The 24,624-nt window shown below is 35.7% G+C and overlaps 1 protein-coding gene across 1 annotated transcript; it reads right to left on the bottom strand.

Moving 5' to 3' along the window:
- Nucleotides 1–1,105: 1,105 nt before the first annotated feature.
- On the bottom strand, nt 1,106–21,785 carry LOC148960305 (sperm microtubule inner protein 8-like). The gene is made up of 10 exons (XM_089115981.1): nt 21,629–21,785; nt 15,426–15,560; nt 11,523–14,046; nt 6,607–6,665; nt 6,305–6,351; nt 4,327–4,394; nt 3,875–3,948; nt 2,537–2,601; nt 2,000–2,032; nt 1,106–1,355 (listed from the first exon to the last, which is right to left on the bottom strand). Exons 3-10 carry the CDS (start codon nt 11,677–11,679, stop codon nt 1,322–1,324), a joined length of 537 nt encoding a protein of 178 aa, XP_088972107.1. The 5' UTR covers nt 11,680–14,046; nt 15,426–15,560; nt 21,629–21,785; the 3' UTR covers nt 1,106–1,321.
- Nucleotides 21,786–24,624: the final 2,839 nt, after the last annotated feature.

Below are 24,624 nucleotides of genomic sequence, written 5' to 3'. Positions count from 1 at the left end.
TCACTGCTGGCTGATTCCTGTGGTACATTTTTTCCTCTGCCAGATTTAGCATGGTCGAACTTAGTATGTTTTTTCATTTGATAAAATTATCCCTCAAGAAACTATCGACATTTCCAACAAGATTGAAGTTCTTCTTAATTCTGGATGCAACGAGGATTTCGCAAAGGTATTATCATTGCCCCAAAAATATATATCTATAAGGGTATATATCAACGTTTTTCAAAACTAAATATGATTTTAGCTTAATAAATCTTTTAAATATTTTTTAACTAAATATTATCTTTTCATCTTCCTCCGCTTTTGACATTAGAGTTGCAAGCTTGTTCAAAGTTAACTTTATCAAATTGTTTTTCAATCTTTTAACTTCAATGAATAAGTTTCTGATAAATTTTGGCTTGGCAAATCATAGTGTGTTGATTAACTACAACAAAATCGTGTGAAGCAGGGGGGAGGCTGTCTAGAAACAATACTAAAGCATTTTGAGAAATGCCCATTATAAGGAGGGCGTCCCTTACTGGTCATAATTTGACAAAAAAATGTGTGAATCTTCTGAAATAGAAATGGCTTACAGTACTGCATGATGAATATATTCGGATGTGTTACTTTTCATTTTCCTCCGCTTTTGAAATTAGAGTTGCAATGTAGCTCAAAGCTAACTTTATCAAATTCTGTATACCTGTGAACTTCAATATAAAAGTCTCTGATACATTTTGGCTTGGCAAATGATAGTGTGTCGATTAACTACAGCAATAGAATGTGACATCCCAGGATTCCAATTTGCTTATATGATTACGATTCCACGCAAGATTTGGTGCGTATAACATTATGCGTTTAAGAATGACAATGATGTGACATAAATTTGACATAAATCGTGTTGTTCTTTTGAAATAGGGATACTTCGTCTCCACCTTGTACTGGTTCACAGTACTGCATGATGGATACATTCGGATGTGATATTGCTAAGGAATTTTATATATAGACAATCTGAGTTCAATGAGGCTCCCTACTCCCTACTTGTTATTGACTTAGATAACCTCTTTGAGTATACATTTAACACTTCTACACAGAAAATTTAAGGGCAATAAAAACAGAATATCAAGAAAGATATCATTCACTCTTTTGTCAGATAACTTAAAATTTATTAGGTGTTTGCATTACGTGTTTGCTAGTTTAATCAATACATTAGGACTCTATTTACACATCTATCAGAATAAAAAACATGATCGTTTGTTATTTATAATTTAAGTTACTAAATCATCCGTTGCAATAATATTTTTACTACATCCATGAAACAAAGAATTTCATGAAGAAACAGCCTCCCTCATGGTCTCCATGATCTAGATGACACTTGGCCGCTAGAAATTAAAACGAAAATGTATCGATACAAACATGGTCCAATTCCAATTCCAATATTATTCATGGTCAACAAAGCTTTTGAAAGAAATTTTGAAATTTCATCCTTTGGAATATTTGATAAAGAAGGTTGTTATGTCTGGTCTGGACAAATCACAGAAAATATGTGAAGCTGATAAAGCATAATGACATCTTTGATAGAACTAATAAACATTGTCAGATCTATCTGGTACCACAGAATGACAATTTCACATTCCAAACAGTTTTAGAAAGGTGCACAAATATGAATGTTACAGAGGACACTTAAGCTAACAAACACAAACATTTTAGCAGACAAACCACTCGAAATGACAATAAATAGGATGACATGGGCTGATACCAATTTGTCTTCATGAGGTTATATGACACCGAGCACTGCTAAAAAGACAGTTGAGGTTTCACAAAGAGACCATCAACAATTTGTAGTAAACTTTAGTATGACCACTGAAACAGGCATGAAACTCTGAGTTACAACAAAAAACCGTCCTTTCCTACACAATACTAAACGCAGGTCTGTCAAAATGAAATCGAGCACTGTATCATTAAGAAGACAATCCATAGTGAATAGCTAATTTTAGAAAACATGTAGATACAGATATAAACTCACCCGTATCGTGATGACGTTGATCTGTATCGGCTACTGTATAAAAGAAGAAACCAGAGACTTAAGTAAAACCTACTGACCAACATTATATATCGTCTCTTAATTGCAGGGCCTGCACCACAGAGGGTGTACGACACAAGGGAAGATCCCCTAAAGCACCAAAGCTGTCAAGAAATTTCAGAAATTCTGCTACTGTGATCAGAATTTGCGGAGAAAATATATTAGTAGCCTCCACAGATTTGACTCCCACTGCAATCCTGAACTCAATCAACTGGTTTCTTAATCATCATAATACAAGTATTTCCCCATATCATGAATAACAATAAACGTCCTTACGTTTTGTATGTCGGTTAAACTACGAAAAATGTAACCATTGACCAATAACAGTATAGCTTTATTTCATGGTAAAACTCTAGATCAAGTTTCTCCCATTAAAATGCCAATTTTGTGATGATATATCTTATTATAATAAGGTACTTTCTCGCTGTCTTGGTAGAAATAGATTAAGAAAACCAGCGGTCTCGTACGATGCTAACTTACAATGTTGTTGCTGGTATTGGCCTCTGCCCGGCATGGTCAATAAATGGCTCTTGCTGCAGTACGAACTGAAATAAATGTTGTATTGATGGTTATAAAAATGCGAATGAGTTAAGAACATTTAAACTTACTTATCTATTATTTATTTATTTTAAAATTCTTTACCAAGGGCTACAACTCAGTTTTAATAACTGATTTACAATATACCCTGCAACTAAAAATAAAAAGAACCTATCACAATAATCGTCTAAACCTATAAATATACAAAATACTTAATAATAAAGAATTGAATAGAAAAACCAGTATTCCTTGAATATTAAAATTAAATCCAGCTTTCCTTGAATATTTTAAATTATGAGCTTTCAGTTTGGCTTTAAATGACTGGATGGAAGGAGCTAACTTGATACCAGAATGGAGTTTGTTCCATGTATCAACTCCGCGAAAAGCAAACGAGTTTTGACCATAAGCTGTTCTCATTCGAGGTATAACTACAATCCTGGCCAAAAATTGCTGAGGCACTTGCAAAAAAAGAAGCTACTTACAAATCACCCGTTACAAATCAGGGGGTTTAGGTCACCAGCGCATATGATATGAAAATATAGCACGCGAATTCATTTTTTCTTCAAATGTCTCAGCTATTTTTGGCCAGAATTGTAGATCGCATTTCGGACGTCGTAAGACCCGACTGCGAACATCAGATAATCGGGATAAGATCTGACAAAGGTTTTCGGGAGCAAGTCCATTTAGGGACTTGTATACCAAGGTAGATGATTGCCTATGGACAACAAGCCTATCAACTGAGAGCCATCCTAAAGATTTTGCCATTAAGAGATAACGTTAAAGAAGTCTGGTATATTCAAGTTCTTTTCTCGCGTTGAGGCTAAATAATATAAATAATAATATGTCCTGCTGCATTATTGTTTACTTAGCCAATGGCTGCCAGGCAAGAAGGGCCCAGGGAGGTGTTAAAATGATCACCGAAGCAGATTAAATTCAACAGATAGGTCTAAGAGTAAATACTCTTTCTGATTTTTTTCTTGTCTTTGTCTTCAAAAAAAAAAGTATATTTTTACATGAAAATAAAAACACAGTTAGCATTGAATGAAGATCATTTAGAATTTAAAATGTTGTTTTTTGTACTTCAACTTTTCACTTTTTATTTGCTCATCCACCCACTGCAATTAAAAAAATATACTAGAAAATCTAAGTGCTAATTCCAGCTACCAACAAAATGAATTAAGAAACTTCCACTAATAAAGCAACTTTGACCTAAAGATTTCCTTATTTTGATAAATTTTCTGCAAAAGTTGACCCTCGTACTTATTGCATGTGTAAAATTACCTTCCAAGGATGTGGTCCAGTTTGGAGAATATTAGGAGCCAACGCAGCCTGGTTGCTTGCTTTCAATGGGGCAACTGAAACGAATCAAGTAAACGGAGGATCAGAAAAGCTTCTACTACTTTCTAAGCTACTGGAGAACATATCGGTAAACCACCGGCATTAAATTAAAGACAGTATAAGTACATTATATAGAAAAGACATGATGATTCTAACCAATAAAAACTGCGAGATAAAACACGATGACGTTTTGTTTATAAAATCAAGGTGTTTCACAAAGCTCCAAATTAGGGCCTTTGCTGCTTAACGTCCTCTTAAAATTAAAATAAAATCACATTTAGTAAGGAAATAGTAGCATCAAATACTTTTCTGGAGTGAAAGTAAACATGAAGCCAGTATTATGTTGGATTTCATGTTTTGGCGATACCTAAGCATCAAAGAAATGAAAGACATACCACCATTTACTGGTTGGCCTGCTTTGTTACATTCATCATTGTCAGCTTTCTGGTCATCGAGACGGTAACTGAAAATGAAGAAAAGTTTACGCAAGTTGAAGCACAAATGCCTATTTTCAATTTTCTTGTTGGAGGGGGGGGGGGGGGGGGTGGGGGCGTGTGGTTGGTTAAAAGAAAGATCGCTTTCAACAGTAGGCAACAAAGATCAACATAAAAGAGGGCTTTTACATGCTTAATCATTTTATATAAAAGCAGAGAACGAACTACCGTCATTGCTTTTCCAAAGATTGTCGCAGCCTCTCTTACCAGCAATCCAAAAAAATAACTTCGGGGAGGGACGGGATTGAAGAAGAGGGTGGAGGAGCTTGACCCAAGCGCCAACATGGTTATCAAAGAATTTTGGTTATTTTTTTTATATGACAGTATTAGCTGGAGCATATTCAAAGCCAAAACATTACCAGTAAAGAAAGCGACATAAATCCATTTTTTAAAAGAAACTGGCTATAAGAAACGATTCTGGACAGTCAGAAAAAATTAAGAAACTTCAGTACTCGAAGGAAACAATTAAGAAACTTTTAAATCATGATGAAACTAAGAACAATGAAATTTTGTAAAATCCAAGAATATGATTGCCCTGTTAGCCTAGAACTTAAGACACAAGGGATAAAAATATACTTCCCACATCTAAATACAGCATCAGAATAGAAGCGAATCTCTTGACGTGATAAAAAAGGTCACGAACATTTCATAACATCATTCACGACATCATAATTAAAAGAATCTTAAGAAACAATGAAGATTGAAATTTCCAGAACATTAAGAAACTGGAGTACTCAACATCGACCTTTGTTTCTTATAAAAAAATGAGTGTACTGGATGTAAGAAGATATGTCAACCCAACTTTCTAAGTCATGAAAATTAGTGAAAAAACTTATGGTCTTGCTGCATTATCTCCACCATAAATTCTTTAAATTGAATTGTGCAGCATGAACTACCTAATACAACATACACCTTGAATGTATTACCTGGCAGCCTTCTAGTGTTTGCAGGTGCGGTGATGCACTGGTTTACAGTACAAATTGCTTTGAGTCAATAACATAATTGTGTCGTAAATGGCAATTGGCGTTTTAAAATTTGCCTCGTCTTGCACATTAGGAAAAGGGGTCTTTCCAGGTGCACGTGCTCAGTTAACTGTGAAAAGTAGACTTCGAAAAATGCGAAAAACGCTGTTGTAAAGGCTGTGAATAGCAGTTCTTGGTAAAGCCAACAAGATTTGACTGTTTTCAAAATCGTGTTTGGAAAATCAAGTGATTATTATCATTATTATTATTATTAATACTTTGATTCAAAGTTGGCTGTTCGAAAAAGCTAAAAATAAAAGCTAATTAAGGCCAACTATTTACAAAAGGTGTATACAAAGAAAATACATAATAATTACAAAAATCCCAAACCATATATAAAAGATTTGCAAATCCTACAGTTGCAATGTTTGCATTTTTTTTTCTTAAGATGTTTTTTAAAAAAAGTCAAAGAGACTGAAGTTTTCACTTCTATAGGGAATTTTGCCCATATTCTTTGACCCATGAACCTTACGGTGTCTGTACCATAGCATGTGGTTCTCACTTTTGGTAGGTTTAAATTGCTCGAGCTTCTTAGTTGATACGGCATTTTCTTTTCCTCAAAAATTTTTCCATCATAAACGAGGGATTCAAGTGATTTCTTGTTTTGTAAATTTCAACCATGAGCAACTGTAGCTTCTTCTGATGTATAAATACACCGAAATATCATTTTCTAACAATTTCTCGTAAGGAGAAGTATTGTCTTTGTATGCGATTCGAAGGGCCCTTTCCTGTATCCTGTTTATCTTGTTATTAATATTTTTGTCATGGAACATCCAGATTAATGGTCTGTAGCTGAATTGTGACATTATAAAAGTGAACGAATCACGATAGATTAGGGGAACTTTGCTTGAAGTTACCTGTACAAATTTCTGTAACGCCAGTGTCTGTTTACTTGTGGAAAAGTCTAGAAAAAATAGATGAATGCAAAATAGATCCATTTCCAATAGGTTGATCATAAAAATATTTTCATGAATAATTATTTGATATGGTATGAATTTTCACCACCATATTTTTGGGAGGGGCGCAAGACTTCCAGAAGCAAGTAATGATTATCAGTTTTCTCTTCAAACGATTTCTTTGACTGAGCATATAATTCTTCTAAAAACAGAAGGGCTATAAGGAATGTCCTTGAGTAGAGAGACAACTTCGTGCCACATACCTGGTACAAGGGCTCGGAGCATCTCCACTGCATAGTCACCGCACGATTGGTGAAGTCTCCTGTAATTTGAGACAAACTTTTGTGTTAATAATTCACGCGAATTCGCTATCAGGAACAATAAATGGAAAATTTAGCTTTTTAATTAAAAAGAAATCTAAACATGTATTATCAACAGGCTAGGGACAGATATCTCGATTTTTATTTGGCTATCTTGAAAACATGGAATGTGGAATATTGGAATGCTGGAATATGTTTTCTAACACCTATGTAACTACATGCTAACAAGTACATTTGTATCTAATTTAGGTTCATTGATACGAGAATCTATCGTATAGCAAGATACTACCATGCAAAGGCTAAATTTCTACTATTACATTCCAACATTCCAGCATTCCATGTTTTCAAGATATCTACTTTTATATCGTAAATTCTCGTTTTAACCCCCCGGAGCTTTTTGTTTTTTAGAACTTTAAAGTGGGGTGCTTATATGAGAGGCGGGCTAAATTGAGAGAGTAGGCTTAATTAAAATTTTGTAATAAAGGACCATTTACAGTGGTTTGGTAAACTAATTTTTTGTTATTTGCGAAATAGAAAAACATCAGATCAGCCTTCTATATCAATAATATTGTCATCGTCATCGTCATCAATTATTAATTCTAAAATATCTTCTTGGGCCATGTCGCCTTCTGAAATCGAGCATTCGAAAAGGTCAACTTCATCCCTCGGAGTACCAACGGCCTGTAAATTTGGTAAAAGGCTCTCACATAGCCCGTGATTAATGCAAATTAAATATTTGTCTTCGGATTTGCCGTGACTGGAAGAGATATGGTGTGGATTTTGATTCAATTCGAAGTACGACCAATGAATAAAATGAAAATCTCTGTTTTTTGTCAAGTTCACTTATTTCAGCATCAGTAAAAATGGGGGGGGGGGGGCTAAATTGAGAGGGGACTAATTAAATTTTTCCTTCTGAAAAGGGGGGCTAATAAGAGAGGGGGGCTTAATTGAGACGGGGCTTAAAAGAGAATTTACGGTATCTGTAAATGAGTCAGTCTCTCTGATTATATTTACAAAGTCTCCATGTATACAAAATAATTCAGTTCTGCATATCCTAATCAAAGCATCAAGCTCATAAACATTTCTTAATGAAGATTCTAGCTTTTCCTTATACCAAGGAGCGGTGCCACGAAAATTAAAGTGGGGGGCTCGAGTTAATAGCATTATTAGACTAAAAATTCAACTTTTAAAAAACGCACTAAAATGCTTCACAATATTTTATGCCTATGATTTTATGGGGCAATCGTTACGCTAGCGGTACATTGGAAGGATCGGCGATAAATTGTCGGAGACCGCGACCTACAAATATTTCTTGCAGTCATTTTCCTGATTTTCCTGCAATCGTATAAAACATTTTGCTATTTTTAAGGCATCATTTCTTTAGAAGGCCCCATAGACCTTGGCTTATTCCTTGAAATTAAGCTATAAAAGGATTTATCACACTTTCAATTTTTTCTATTTCTTTTCTTTTATTCTTTTTATTTTATTCAAAGCACTTTTTGCAAAAATATGGGCACCAGCCTTCAGCCCCCCCTCTGGCGGCCTCCTACTGTACTCAATTTACTACACAAAAATGCAAGGACGATAACATAGGAAGCAAAGGGCAAAGCTATAAAGCGCACATATAGGAATTAATACTGATGTTGTGGATAATATTCTGGTTATCTATACGTGGAATAAAACTATGATGGAATGAAATTATGAATTTGTGCGAAAAAGCATTGTATCCGAGGCAAAAGTCGTTGCACAATTTCAACTGAAAAAATTGTCCAATTTATTTCACATGGAGACTTTTACCCTGGGCACTAAATTTCGCCACAAAATTTCAAGCGCGTAAAACTCCTATCTTCAATTTCCTCTCTCGAATTTGAACAGCTTTGCAGAACTTGGCGGTACAGAACTGGAAAATGGCTTTGAAAATAGCAAACATTTTATAACATATTGGCTTAAAGCTTTTTCGTCTGAAACTCCTCAGAACATAAAACGTCGGAATAAGGGTCCGTCAGAATAAGAGTTTTCATCGTATTCTATCATCGTATAAAAGTTTGCTATTTCAAAGCCATTCTCTCGAATTTATGTGGATCTGACAGGGCCGTCGTGAGACAGCTCGGGCCCAGGGGTGATCCATAAAGCGGGACCCCGTAAAGAAACTATCTTTGGCCACACCCTTAAGTCCCCCGGAGAACAATGGAAATGTCCTTTTTAGGCACACTTCATAAAAAAATTTTAAGGATTTTTTATGGATTAAAACATTTTGCACGAATCAAGGATATGTGGACATTTCTCTGCGATAAACCTGCAGGCGTTGATGCCGTGTTTGTAGCTAAAATAGTAGCTTTTCTGCATTGTAAATAGATCTTGTTACTTTATTACGGGTTCCATCGGAGCACGGGCCCCGGACCTTCTGTCCCTCCAAACCCCCCCCTCGATGTCCCTGGGCTCTGGTACCTAACGTAAGAGTCTTAAAATACTAAGAGGCATTAGATAAAATAATTCGTCCTGTAAGGAATAATAAAAAAATGATTCCAACTGCATCTACTTAAATGAAAGGATTAACTAATTAGAAGTAGCATGAGCTATTAAAGAAAAAAACATGAGTGATTAATTCTATAGACAAAATTGAATATTTTAGACGAAAAACCCAATAGCAACGTCAAGGTGAGACTCGGCGGGATCAATTTTACATTTCTTTAAAATTCGATGAGAAAATTTTGGGGGAGGGGTAATATTTTTGCAACGTACTTTTTGTGATGTAATCTTATGATTTTGAACCTGCCTTCTTTACGTAACCGAAAAATAGTCATGGACGTTCCCTTCAAGTAAAATTGGCCTTCTTGTTGGTAAAAGGGCTTTTTCTGGCGGTAAAAAGGCTTGGTCCGAGTTGTTTGCTTTCTCTCCCCTTGAGCCTAGTGGCTGGCAGCACCATTGGAACAATCAACCTTATCTGTGAAATGGAGTAGTGGTTTTTTCAGGGTCGTTGCTACGGGGATGTTAGGGTGTGGGTGTGTGTGACACCCCTTTTGAAAAAATTCCTTTGTAATACAAGGAATTTTTTTACCATCCAGGGGTGCATAATCGCCAAATTTCCAGACTTGTTGGCAAAAAAAGGATGGCTCATATTCTGGGCAAATGGGATCTGAGCACCCCTCTTGGAACATTTTTACTCTGTAATTGAAATGCCAGAGAACGGAGCCCATAAAACAATACGAATAATAGTGCATTCATCTGAGTTTAAACAATAAAGATGTAGGAAAGCGGTCTGATACCTTCATAACAGTGCCCCTGGTTTCCTAGATGCCACAAGGAGTGTCAGCTAAAAATCATATTGGAAAAATACTGTATGTCCTCTATATGCTGTTTCTAGGGGTGTATAACTTCAAGCTTTCTAATGGCTATTCTTTAAGCCTACTGTAATATTTTGTTGTTTAAAAACTATCTGTGTATTACTATTTGGCTGAAAGCAGTCTGGCTTATGAAATCCATTGTGTAATTACCAACAGTCACTCCCTTTTTTGTCAGCAAATCTAGGCATTGGCACCTGAAGTAAACTTTTTACCACTTTCAGCCTAAAAAACTTTCTTACCAATGGCAGCACTAGCCAGACTTCTTATCTGAAGAGCTTAGTATAATGCTTGCAAAGAGTACAAGCTCTTGCTTGTCTTCTAAAAAATTTTTAGGGCCCACTGGGGCAGAAGTTGTGAGAAGAAAATGCTATTCAAATCATTCAAATGAATTCAAAACAGATTGTTTACATAAGGTGTCTATAGGGGATGCACTTGCAATCAGGTCAAAATTATGGTAATTAAGGCTCCATTCAGGCAATGCTGCATTGATCTAGAAGTAATTTTCAGGCAAGATCAATAATAAGCCCTCATAAAAGTTTTGCATCTGTTACACCCATGCTGGTTTAAAAAAGAAAATTCAAATAATAGAGAAATTTAAGTGCTAGCTCTGAATCAGCTCTCTTACATATTGGAGAACAACATTCCTCATTGGGATATGTTGCTTAAACATATCAAACATATTTCTTTAATGGAAATATTAACAGGAAGGTTACATGGAATATCGATAGAAAAAAGAAAAATTGGCTTTACGTAATGAAAACTTGAAACTCATGTTCAGGGGGGGGGGCACACTATGAGTTAATTCTCAGTTTCTTCTGAGGGGGAGGAGGAGGGGTAGGAGGGGGGTGGTGACAAAATATTTCCCACAATTCAGTGTGAGAAATACAAATTGGGATATTTCCAGACAAATTAGATGCACTATGCTGTTATGGGTTGGCATTATTCTAAAATTTTTACATTCCTTGATGATAATTTCTTTTGGGCGGAAAGAGGCCAGTATGCATTCTGGAACTTTGGTTGCCACAGATTCTAGCTAAAATTTATCCAGAAAGTATGGCGTGACAATAGAACTGGTGCTCGAATTTTCATATTTATCGACACATTAACTTGGCGTAACTGCAGATCAAACTCGTCAAAATACAAATGGGAAGTTTTTATCAAGTATCGTTCTCGACCCAGAACTGGGGCAAATTAGATCCCAATGCAGACTGGAAAGAGGGAAACGCCCCATTGTGGTCTGAAATTAGTTTTCAAGGGGTGGGGGGTTAAGCAATGAGTTGCTGACTTCAACTTAAAGAAAGTCTCTAGCTACACAATAACACCGTCCTCTCATAACAAACCCAAAACTGCATATGGAAAATTTCTCGAACTCATCTCTCTAAACTGAGTTTCCAAATTGAAATTTTCAAAAATCTGAGGGGAAAATTTGTCCGCCACAAACTATTAAGTAATATTTTAAATCCTTTACATTATAAAAAACGGCAGGGTAGCTGTAAATAAAGGGCTGGTTCTCACCTCTGGTGCAAGGGGTGGTAGTTCTACAATGCTCGTCTGGAAGTTTATGCGCCGCTGTATCCATGTCCATCCGCCGAAATGTCGGTAGCTTGGGGTGATACAAGGATTCCTTTACACCAGCAAGTTGGTAATACCTTAATCCGTAATCCAATGCCATCTTTGAAGCAATTTCTATCTCAACTCTTGGTAACAACCACGCGTGAAAATTTTCTGCATCAAAATTCAGTTACCATAACTACCATTGATCGGGTCTCGTTTTGAAGATCACGTGGACTCGGAAACTCATAAACTTTAACGCGCGAAATTTCAAACGTCGATCACGAGTAAAACCCACGGAAACAATGATTCATTTTTCACCCCACCAGGCTCTTTAACAAAGCTGAAGAGGTTTATCATTTCAAGCTGCTCGCACCATCACTTTAAACACCACTGTTCTTCTAAATCATCTTAAACAGAAACAGAACATGCATATTTTCTCACACAAAAGCTTAGCACAACTATTATTTACACACCAGACCTTGTCATTGGCTTTGTAGCTGATTGCTTATTATAGTAGCATTAAGAATTTAAGAACGCAGATGGTTTTTAAATAAATAGCCTGAGATCAGAAGCGGCGCCACGGGGTCGACTGGGGTGGATATGTCCACCCCATTATTTTATGATTGATTTTCTTCTAATTTTTCAAAAACTGGATTAAAAACATTAGGGGGAGGGTGATGCAAGTTTTCTTCTTAGAGATCGCAACCTTTTTTCATTTTGATGGTCAGTTACGGTTCTTTTCAGATCGTAGCTGACATAGAGTATGTGTGTTGGATCATCAGTTCCGTAAATGGTGAGAAACTAAAATGAAGATGATCTATAAAACACAGCTTAATCGTGCTAAACAGTTAATTTTTTAAAGTCTGGTCTTATCCTTCCTTCCTTGATGATGGTTTTTGGCAATAATTAACTTTAAAACTTGTACCCAAAACTTTTTAAGCTGTAAGGAGTTTCACCGGTTTCTTGCAACGACCCCTTTATCAGCTCTTCCCCTTCAATGTCCATCCCGTTATTTTGGCGCTGGCACGGCACCTGCCTGAGATGAGAGCACATGACACAACTTCAGAATCATATTGGTTACTAGGTAGGGAAATGTATTGAGAATTGGTCCAGAGGATTCAGTCAGTTTATAATAAAAAAGGTTTTGCAACGAGTGGTATTTTATGTAGGAATTGCAATTAATTGCAAAGCAAAAGGTTTCAATCATTGAAAGATATCATTGAAAAGGCGAAATTTTGAAAAATTAGCAAAAATGCAGCTGGAATAATCAGAAGCTATATGAATTTTCAAGTTGCCTAAGAAAGCATGTACATTGGTAACAAAAATTAATCATCATATAGATTTCTTTGAGTGTTCAGAAGTAAAAAGTCAGTTAAGGTGCCAGAATGGCTCAGCTGTTAGAGGCACTGATTACAGACCCAAGAGTCCATGGTTCAAGTCCCTGGCATGACCAAACTTTTACCCAGAGTGAGGAGAGTCGCCAGCTCTCTGTAATTCCAGGCATAGGAATCACGAGGTGTGGTCACATCAAGAGGGAAGACCAGGACAAAGGACCAGGACACTGCTGGATAAGCATAAGCTTCTCAGTGTCCTAAAACTACCTTCGAATGCTAGGTAAAAACAAATACAAAAATACAAAATAAGGTCTTAATGTATATATTTAAATATAAATCTACATTAAAAGAGTCATTTGTTTTTATGCTTATAATATAAAAGTAAAAATTTATTTTAATTTCCAAGCATTTTATGAGCATTTCATGAACTAATCTGATTTTTTTGCAAAACCAAGCCAAATGCAATGCCATATACTTTTGATTAAAGTAAGTTTCCTTCATTTGGGGAATCATCAGGTTTAATCTTTGCTGCTATCATTTGATATGCAAAAAAGAGGTGTAGGATAATCCAAAAATACAACTTGCCAAGAAACGTTTAGACCTCAAAATTCTTTCTCCAAGATAATCTGAAAATTTGCCATTAAAAATTTGAAGAATTACAACCCCCAGTAATATAATAAGGGTATACAATAAGTTTGAAATAGAAAAAGAATTCTGAAAACTCAAAATTTATAATGAATGTCAAAACTCACAATTATGAACATCTTTCATGCTCGCATAAAAATAAAGTTTTTGTCAACAGATGGTTCTGAAAGCATAACCTGAATTGAAACTCAACACTCTTTAGTCCTTCATGAAAACTGTTGGTGTTCTCTTCTTAATAGAACCAGTTGCTTTATTTGGAATTTTCATAACTTTCGCCCATGCTCCAGCTTCTATCCACTTTTGGCAGATGCCACAAGCTGAATTTTACTTCTATGAAATTTTCAAGATAGCAAAGCTTTATTGGTTGGTAAATTTATGCTTGTATGACATCCATGGCCTGAAGGTGGTGTCCTATTAGAAGTATGGACTGATGAACTCCACCATCATAATGATATTATTTGATCCAAAGCATCTTCAACATCTTGGTCAGATATTACTTTCTTAGCCTGAAAATGAAAGAAGGGAATATTGTCTAATGAGAAAAAGGACAAAAAGAATATATGTTTCCAAGACATGTATTGTTTGGAACCACTTAATTTTAGCCTGCTGCAGAGTTCTGGAACCCTGTCATAATTTCCTGATATAGATAACAACCATTCACCATTTAGTTTTGAGAAATTGCAACCAGTCTTATCAGCAAAATTGACTTTATACTTCAGCCTTTGCTGTTTTCTAAATATGGTATTAAGAAAGAGAGGAACCCTGTCATAGCCATGGTACCCTTTTGTAACATATTGTATTTCTCTAAAGAAAGGAACCCTGTCGTAGTCATGGCAGCCTTTTGTATCATGTTTTTCAAGAAAGAACCATGTCAAGGCAATGACATTTGATTTTTCTCAATTTTTTTTATACAAACAATTCATGAGCACTTTGAACCCTCTTTGAACCCATTTCATGAGCACCCTGGAACCATACAAACCGCTGAGCATTGAAGGCTACCACTGCACAATGACGAGGGCATACTTTCAGCAATCAAAAATGTTGAGAGACAAACACCTGCAGTTAAATACAATTCAGAATCGCAAAAAATACAACGTCTAAGGATCTTAACGCATAAGAAAACTTTCCAAGAAGCTTAATGAACTGTTGGTTCATTTTCATTACCTGGCCTTGCAAACCCAGGGAAGAAGGATCTCATGTACTTGGCTCATGAGACAGATTCCATTTGAATAGCCTAATTTGATAGGCAATAGAGGCTTTAGGAGGTTTTATATAAAGCAGCAGATAATTTTTGCCAGGAAATAAAGGGATGTCAAAAATATTGTCATTTGGAGTTTATAGAACACAGAGACGGGAAATTTTTAAGAATAAAAGAAAATTAATTAATATTTCTTAATTTGTACTTTAACTGCTTTTAAAAAGCTAAATTTGTCCATCAATTTTGCTTGCTGGATATTTGTAAATTGCTTATCTGGTCTATTAACAAATCCTTTGGGTACATATAAAGCACGGAATCTAAATCAAATCATGCAATACAGAGGAGGCCTTTCCTCTGCTGTAACCAGATTATACAAATGAGTTTTTATCGTCTGAAGGGCAGGAAATAGACCTTAATCTTTTAGAGTTCATAACTGATAATTTCTGGTTTAGGTCACAGGCATCTTTAATAACCTTCCTTATTAGTAAATCCTACAATTATGAATCAAAAGGAAAGCAAATGTTGCCGAGTTCTTTGCAAAAATTAAGGGCACTGCTGACAAAATATGAGGCCATGTCCTTATAGAAACCCTGTTAAAATTTGGTCTAGTTTTGTCATTAACTTTTGTTAACAATAAAATTTGCTCATGGTAGAACAGAAAACAAAATAAAAATTTTTAGTACATACTAGAAAAGTGGTGGTGGTAGCATCCTGCTTCACATTTCTGCCACTATCTTTAGGTGATGTTACCATCTCTGTTTGTAATGTAGCAAAATGGTTATCAATGCTGGCTATTTGTTCCTTCATCTTCTCTCCCTTTATCTGTAAAGATCGTTAAGAGAAATTCTTTGAGCATTTTAAATAAGAGATTGTGTACGATTAACCAATAAACAATATCAGTTTTAAAGTAGTGCCTATGAAGGAAATTTTCCACATAGTTTTTTTAAAAGAAACTGAATCTTCTACAGGTTGTTGCAATATAAACAAAAAATTAACTCGAAAAATTTGAACAGAAAAGTTTGTTTTGGGGCTTTCAAAAACAATGGGTGCGAGTGACAAAGCATAAGAATCAGTGATGTCACAAGGTTTGCAGTTGGCTCAATCTTCACAAAAACACACCATACCATTTAGTCAGGGCTGTTAATAAAAAAATGGTCAAAATTTTAATACCAGTATAAAATTTTGCAAAAAGGGACATTTTTTTATGATACAAAAGATAGAACTTAACTAAAAATGGCCCCTTTTTCGGTTTTAAGACTTGGGTGCTTTGCTCCAGACCTTTATAGACAGGGTTCTTGCATCTCAGTCATACTGAAGTACTACAGCATGAAACTTTGCAAAAATGAATGGTTTGATATGCTAAAAAAGACCCCGTCTGAAAATCTCCCTTGAGCTCTTTTTAAACTAGGGTACTTTACCATATGACTCCACTAATGATGTTATTTTGATATCTCTGCTGAAAGTAGGTAAAGTAACAGGAAATTTTGCAATAGGTGGCAATCTGATACGCAGAAAGATAGGATATAAACACCATCTGAAAATTGCCCCCTTGTTCTATTTTTAGGCTGGGGTGCACTGTCCCAGACCTTGATAGATGCAACTGTCGAATTTCAGTTGTACGGCAGTATGAAACTTTACAGAAAAGGACAGTTTGATGCGCTAAAAAAGACTGAATATGGACCCTGACTTAAATTGTCCCCTTTGGCTATTTTAACTGTCGTTCCAAGCGACCCCCATACTGCTTAGTGTACTAAACGCCAACTGCTTCTTCGTTTGCAAACTTTGTGACGTCACAGATAACACACGCTTTGTCACAGTTGAAAACATAAAAATTGGATATTCAGCCTAAAATTTTCGATGGTTCAGCAAGAAAAAAATCACCTCAATATATATAATTGAAATCAGCAAATTTACACTAGACAAGTTTTTTATGCTACCCATATAAGATTTTTTGACATGATGAAAGGGCAGCAGTTTTTTCAGTTATATGTCAAAATGCATCAAAGTTTCTAGCTTGATGCTTCAGAACAATAGTTGACTTGCAGAATGGTTGCAGTTAGAAACTATTTGCATTTATGCAGTAAAGAAGAAAGTAGGTAAAGATGAATTGGTTAGTTTGCTTTGATGTCTATTAGCAGTCATACAACACCAAGAAACAGCTTAAAGAAAGGCAAGATTCACTGCCACAAACTGTAGAGTAACATATCATATGGAATGGATATGACCATCCTATTTTAATTTGTTCATTAGCTTTATAGAGAAGGTTAATTGTTGAAATCCTTCAGACAGGCTGCTAGCAAAATAGCAGCAATAAATCAAGCTTGCAAGGCCACTAGTATCAAGGATTTGTTTGTGATGATGCAATAGATGTGAATGCTTCAACGTTGCTTTTACATAACACCAAATTATGCATTGTGATGCAACACATTATGACGATTCTTTACTTTTTCTGCCCTCTTCATGTAGGTTCCTTATAAACCAATGTGGATACCACGTAGCTTATGTCAAAGATATCTGGCACGAGCTAATGATTTCCCATTGTATTCCTATTGTATTCCTATTACATTGATGCCACGCTTGCTTATAAAGTGAATCCGTATAAAAAAGCATGTGATAACACATTCAGAGGATAGTGATCAAAACTAAAATAAACAAGGTATTGACGGAGACAATAGATTCTCCTTCCAGATGTTCCTCAGGTATTTCTTGGTTCCAATCCAAAAATCAGAACCCATTAGCATTTAAATTTTTTGCGAACATGTTGTATAACAGAAGGTATGAAACCAAGGTTTTCCAACGTTTAAGAGAGAGTGGCACTAGAAATTTTTTCTCTTCGCAGAAAAATGCGTGTGCAGCCCTACGTTTTTGTGAGCATTAGACAAGCCTCTGAAAACATCTTCAGTTCAGTTTCAGTTTCAGTTTTCATCATTCATCAATCAATCCTAAATACAATTTTACATCATACATTACACCTAAATACATACAAAAATACAGCACTTCACAAAAATAAATTAAAATTAAAGATAACAGAAAAAAACTTTACATGATTGTGTTTAAGATTGATTGATTTAGGAGGAGCTCTACAAGTAGGTTAACTAATCAAGAGAGAGTGAGCCACCGCCAACACCTCCCTCCCCCCCCCCTCCTTGTAGAAATAATAAAACTACAACATATTTTTTCTGAATCAAGACAAAATGTTTGCCAGGTATTTCTAAAAAGACCAAATGAATAGCAACAGTTTAGAGAGAATTTTAATCGAGAAACAAGGTTGAGTTCATGAAGTGAGTTTTCAGTGTGAGTCAAGGAAATGAATTCTCAATTTGGACCGAAAAACTGCAACGGAGCTAGCAACACGAATGAAAAGTGGAAGGGTGTTCTAAAGTTTGGAGCCAAAATATTGAATTGTTTGAGGACCATAAAGGGTAGTGTTCTTCTTAATAGATTTGAAGAGATCACCTCTGGTTGCCTGACGAGTTTCAATCTTATGGATAGTTGAGTTTGTCTAGAAATAATTGTGAAAGCAGGAAGGAGATAACCTATTTATTGCCTTGTGAACAAAAGTAAGAATATTTAAATGCAAAGTATCCTCAAGTTTAAGAATTTTTAATGACTGAAAAATTGGTGCGGATGGAGCTGTAAATGGTTTGAATTTGATACAGCGAAGAAGACTTTTTTGCAGGCGGAATAGAGGATTTAGGAAAGATTCGAAAGTAAGTCCCCATGCTGCGATGCCATAATTGAGGAAAGAAAAAACAGGGAGTTATAGGAACAGATAAGCATAGGGAGTGGACAGTAATGCCGTACTTTAAAGAAAAAGCCAGAAGTTCTAGATAGCTTTTTACAGAGCTCAGCTGTGTTGTGCTTCCACAAAAGATGCTTATCCATTAGTGCTCCTAAGAACTTCACATATTTTATTATTTGGATATCATGCTTACCAATTTTAAGCCTGACGTCCCCTGCTAGTTTCTTTTGGGGGGAATCGAAACAGTACAAAGTTTGTTCGAGTCAGGCCACAATTTTACTTTCCTTAGTTCTTTATCAACTTTTCTAGTCAGTAATGCTAGATCATCAGATTCACAATATATATAAGTGTCATCAGCAAAGAGAAAAAAGAGAAGCATTTCGATGAATTTGGTAAATCATTGATGTAGATAAGAAACAGAAGTGGACCAAGAACTTATCCTTGGAGAATACCACAGGATATGTCACATAGAGAAGAGGAATGACCAATTACCGAAACAAACTGCTTTCGGCTACTGAGATATTAATTAAATCAATTTAGTGGAGTCCCTCAGATACCATAATGTTCCATTTTCTTTAGGAGTATGTCATGATTGACTGAATTAAATGCCTTTTGGAGATCGATGAAAATTCCACAACCAAACCTGCTCTTGTCAAGAGATGACTTAATAGTTTCAGTCAGACTAATAAGTGCATGGTGAGTTGAGTCACCAGTGCAGAAGCCAAATTGCATGGAAAAAAGTACCTCACAGATTTCAAGGAACTTGTAGAGATGTTGGTGCATTATTTTTTCAAGGAGTTTTTTTAAGATAGAGAGGAGAGAGATTGGTCTGTAATTTGATTTTAGTGTGGCAAGCCCTTTTTTGAAGATTGGTATCACCTTGCAGGCCTTCCTGGGAATAAATTAGCAGAAGTGTGGCATTTCGCACCCCTAAGCTGTTTTAGATGTGTGATGGAGTGCTCGTGTTGTTTTGTCTTATTTCTACAAATGTTTAATTACATATGGAGCCTCAAAAAACCCCATTCTTAAGTCATTTCTTCAGTTTTCACACAACTTTAGCAATAAAATCTCTGGTGGCAAAACGGTAAAGGAAGGGAAAGGATATTGCCAGAGATCTTTACTAAATTTGATGCTGAAAGTATTTTAGATGCAGTTACTGGAAATCCCTCTTGCCACCAACCATGGTGGCAGTCTTCATGAAACCCTTGAAAAAAGTTCAAATTTTGACCCCAACTTTCAATCATGTCTCATCAAAAGGTATATGAAAACAGTTTTGAAAACAGTTTTGAAAGAAGTATGATTTGAAAACGGTGCAATTTGAAAATGGCAGGATTTGAAAGTGGCACAAAACTATCAGTGCAAACGCTTGAAACAGAACAATTCTATTGTAGATTTCCCTTCTTTGAATTAAAAGTGCTATCTTTCTGTCTCCAAGTGTAATAATAATATAATAATGATAATACCTTTTTTACTGTTAGTTTGACAATAGTGTGAACACTAACATGAAGCAATTTAAGAGATTGCATTATGGAAGTTATTGACTGCAAGCGTTACAGGCACATTGATTTTCAAAATAACAATCTTCTATAAGAACTTTCAATTGAATTGCATTTTTGAATGATTTTATTTCATTTGCATGAGAATTCCAAATCTTTGGACCCAAAAACCCTTCTTTTTTCACTTCTTCTGAAAATTTCATGCTTTTGTCACAACCTGCCGTTTTCCAACTGTTACCATTTTCATATGAAAACAATATAACATTGAATAATTTGTGGAAGAACGGGCCATCCTTGTCAGACAAATATGCCATATTGCGCAAGCCCTTCTATGGAGGGTTGTTTAGCATTGCGTCACTCCGTTTATTTTTAACCATTATCTTTGTTTTAACACAGCTGGCGGTAGCAACTGGTACTGAATCAGGGGCGTAAAAGAATAGCGTACAGAAAGCGAGCTTTCCAGCAAGGGGCCATTGGCAAAGGCTTTCAAAAAACAGCAGCTCCTTAGAATAATGGATGCCTGGCGATCTGATATTTCACACACAACTTGCTTCAAATTTTTGTTACATATTGCCTACTGTCGTGGACTTAAATAGTATAGCCTTAAAATGTCACTGTTGCCCCATTTCAAGAAAATGGCAAGCTCCTTTGTGACCCCTTTTACATTTCTTGTTGAAGACACCAAAATTACGAGTATAGATCAGAAGAAATATGACACAAATCTGTTGTTTGAAAATTCAACTTAATTTACCAATTGAAAAAAGGTATTTTAGAAAAATGTGCATGCTAACACAGGTCTATGATAAAAAATTTGTTCTGTCCTGACTACTACTAGCCCTGATGCTACTGTCATTTGGTCCATGTTTGATTGCATCCAAGTGTCGTCACAACAGCTATTCAAAATGATTAAGTTGATCCAGTACAGTGGACAAGACTGGTAAAACACATCAAAATAAAAAACACAAAAAAATTTCTTGTTTAGTTTGCAGCGCATTGGTTAAAAAACGAACAATGATTACAAAAATAGGTGTGCAATCAAACGCATTCCTCGGTGTGGGGAGGCGTGTACCAGCGCGTGCGAGTGCCATCACACACCTTTTCCAGGAAGGCCTGCCTTGGCAATTTTTAAGTTGTTGGGGAATATCACTTACACAAAGGAATCATTGAAGAGGAGAGTAAGATCAGTAGAGATGAGTGTATCAAGAATCATTAGAAGCTTGACAGGAATACTGTTTGGTCCACTTGATTTAATAAGCTTTAATGATTATATAAGAGAAGAAAATTAGATGTGTAAGGGGAGATAAAGAAGGAATCTAGATTGGGATTGAACAAGTAATCCAGAGGAGATTTTGGAGTTCTTTTTTGGAGTTCTTGGGATTTTTTTACAATACCATTAGCAACATTAATAAAGTAGTTATTGAATTCATTTGCCATTTTGACTGGGTCATACATAAACCTTGATGCCTTTTGCATCTTTTGAACATGAAATTGTTTCAGCATTTCTAGGTTTTATGCTTATTATGCTCTTTATTCCTTTCCATAGCATTTTCATGTAGCTTTTATGTTCATCAAAATACTGATGATAATAAATTTTCTTGCTTGGATTACAGTGATGCAGTGATAATGATATATTTCTTACTGTCAATACATACCTTTAGAACCTTCTTTTTCTTTTTCTTCTTTGAATCCGGAGGATTTTGCATAGTTTTTCTTGTTATTTCTAAAGATTCTTTACTTTGCTTGCTCTTTTTGCGTCCCATTATTTTAAACTTTAACCCTGTTGTGTCACTGCGGTGGAAACTACCTCATTTTTATTTTCACGCTAGCATGTTTTGCTTCCATGCCGTCTTGACATGTCCCAGGGGGTTTACGCTGGAGAATAATGACGGGGATGTCAAAATGACGAGTTTTGTGTAGGGAGGGGAGCGAGGTACGGAGAGTTAGTGGAAACAAAGAAGCAAAAAAGTTGTAAAACGTCTTCAGAAATTAAACAACATTTTTCCTCTTAATTTCTAAACAGCTAGAAAATTTTTAAATGTTATGTATTCCATCAAGATTTCATTTCTAAAACGCAAGACATGCAAGATTGTTCTCCCTCTCTGTCCGCAAAGAACTTCGCTGAGAGGAATCTATCCTTGTCTGTGCAGCATTTTTCAAACTCTCTATGTGTTGATGTGAAGCCAGCAGTAACTGCAACTTTTAGAAATTAATAAAAAGCGAGATCGGCTAGATGAACTCGCTTTCTGGTCACTTCACATCTTTAGGCATTCGAGAGAAGATTTGCACACTGCTTGGAGAGAAAACATCAAGCTCCTCGAATGTATTCTCCAGAACAGAAAATGTTTACGCTGCATATTTGTACAGGGGCATCAGGGTCTCATAATAAAAGCCCTTAACAATTTTCCTTCCGTCAGAGTTATCTAGACTCAAATTGTCATGACGATCCAATGAAAACGACGAAAAAGCCATTTAAGAAAATTGGAGAGAAACTATACGGCTGGCAAACAGTTGGTATTCTCTTGCTCCAGGGGTGGTATTGCCACCCCATGCCACCACCTGGCTACGGGCCTGGGGGATGTGCCGCCTGCCAGAAAAAATTTATGACCCTTTCAAAATTTATGAAATTTTGAAGTTATGATACCTGTCTTGGAATAATTTTCTGAAAACATGATACCTGGATACGCGATATCTCCAATTCACATACATGTGCTGGAAAAACGGATTGAAGGTATAATCCTGTACCAGATTTGTATTCCACCACCATACAAATCCTTAGCTAGCCCTACTATGAGTTCTGTACTCAATTCTCATGCCTTCCACGCTTCACGCAGTTTGTTGGTAACACCTCTCCCCTCCTGGCACTGTCATTGCAGATGTTTTGGCCCCTTTTGAAGTTGAGGTCCATTACACTGCTAAAGTCTATCATCGTCTCTTCCATCCTTTTTTAGAACGAGGAAATTTAGAATACACAAAAAACTACTACAGTAAAAAATTAATTGAAACTGTTTGGGTGAGAGTCACAGAGACTTGACTTACGAGTTGATTTTCACACCGCCACCCTAATTCACACTGGAAGTGATACCCGATAAAAAATATCATACAGACAAAATAAATTATAACAATACCCAGGGCAATAAATGGCAAGTTCATTGTCTTAACCGATCGGTACTTTATTATATAGTATTTTGCCGGCAGTATAGCTCCAAGATCGGCCTGACAACGTCATAGCGGAAAAAAATGTGTGGAACATAAGATAAAAGATTATGGTGGCAAGGTCCAGACAAGAATGCAATTTCCTAACATTGTAAATATTGATGCAACTCAACTACCTGATGATCAGCTATGATGAATAATTCTTTATGATAAATTTATAAATACTCAAAACTTTTTAATTGATAATTTAAGGTCTGTCGAAATTTAGTTGACACTTTGAGGTGACTTTGGATAGACCTAAGGATAATTAAGAATAGATCATTTGGGAAAGGAAACTACTTTTCATATAGAATAACTTACTCTTTATGGGTGTCGATACTTTAAAAAAGTAAAGTCTAAAAGCTGGCAAAAACGGTCAAGATTTCGAGATTTTTTTAAAACAAAAGAAGATTAAGGATTCGATAAAAATAAAATGTCAGTGTCAAAATTTGTAAAAAATGTATGCATATAGGCCTGCAAAAATGGTCAAATCAGAAAGTTGAAATTCTGCATCAGAATCAGGCAGAATTTACTCAGTACAACATAAAAGCTAACTAAATCAATTTAGATTGGCAGAAACGGGTGTTCTTACAAAGATTTGGTGACTATCTATGACACTCGTCTTTCTTAAAAAAATATGCCTATATAATTGCAAAAATGTTTAAGTTTTGAAAATTATTTTGCATCAAAATCAGATAAAATTGGTTCAATACAACGAGAAAGTGTTTTCAATAAATACAGATTGGTAAATAACTGCTGTTTTTACGAAGTTGAATTTTTATGACAGTCAATTTTTCGTTTATGGTTATGCAAATATAGTGAAGATTTGAAGGTTACTTTTTCAGAACAAAATAAAGAGATGTGATTCAAAATGATCAATCAATATAGATTAGCAAAGACTGCTGATTATGCAAATTTTTGGTGACCTTTTATGATCGTAGACTTTTCGTAAAAAAAAACAAGATCTATAGGCTTGCAAAATTGCCAAATTTGAAGGCGAACCTATCACACCAAAATCAGACAGAGTCGATTCAACATGACCAGAAACTTTTAGACATTAATAATGATTGGTAGGAGGTGGACTCGATACAGGAGTCTCGAAACAGGGTTTTATACCTTAAACCAAGCAAGATGGATTCGATGGAGTCAACCGTTTCACAAGATTTGCATTTTCTTTCAGGACGATTTAATTTTAGAAAACTTTTCGACAGGCTCAGAAAGTTTTCTGAAACGATTTTTTTAGATAACACCCCTCCAAGTTCTGGTTCGTTGGCAAATTAAAACAAATGTCTAGATGCTAAATTTAGTGTCTATTATTTTTACACCTTAAACTTCAAAGATAAACTGATAGCTATAAACAAATTCAATCCAGCTATTTTTTCCATTCCTGCCTAAGAAATTGTCTGGGTATTATCGAATGGCTCAAGGTTTCACAGGAAGCAGAAGAAAGAATGTG

Source organism: Rhopilema esculentum, chromosome 4, assembly GCF_057945365.1.
Source record: "Rhopilema esculentum isolate cy_ngs chromosome 4, ASM5794536v1, whole genome shotgun sequence".
Taxonomy (NCBI): Eukaryota; Metazoa; Cnidaria; class Scyphozoa; order Rhizostomeae; family Rhizostomatidae; genus Rhopilema; species Rhopilema esculentum.
The sequence above is the reverse complement of the archived record's forward strand: the minus strand, read 5'-3'. Positions and strand labels throughout refer to the sequence as shown.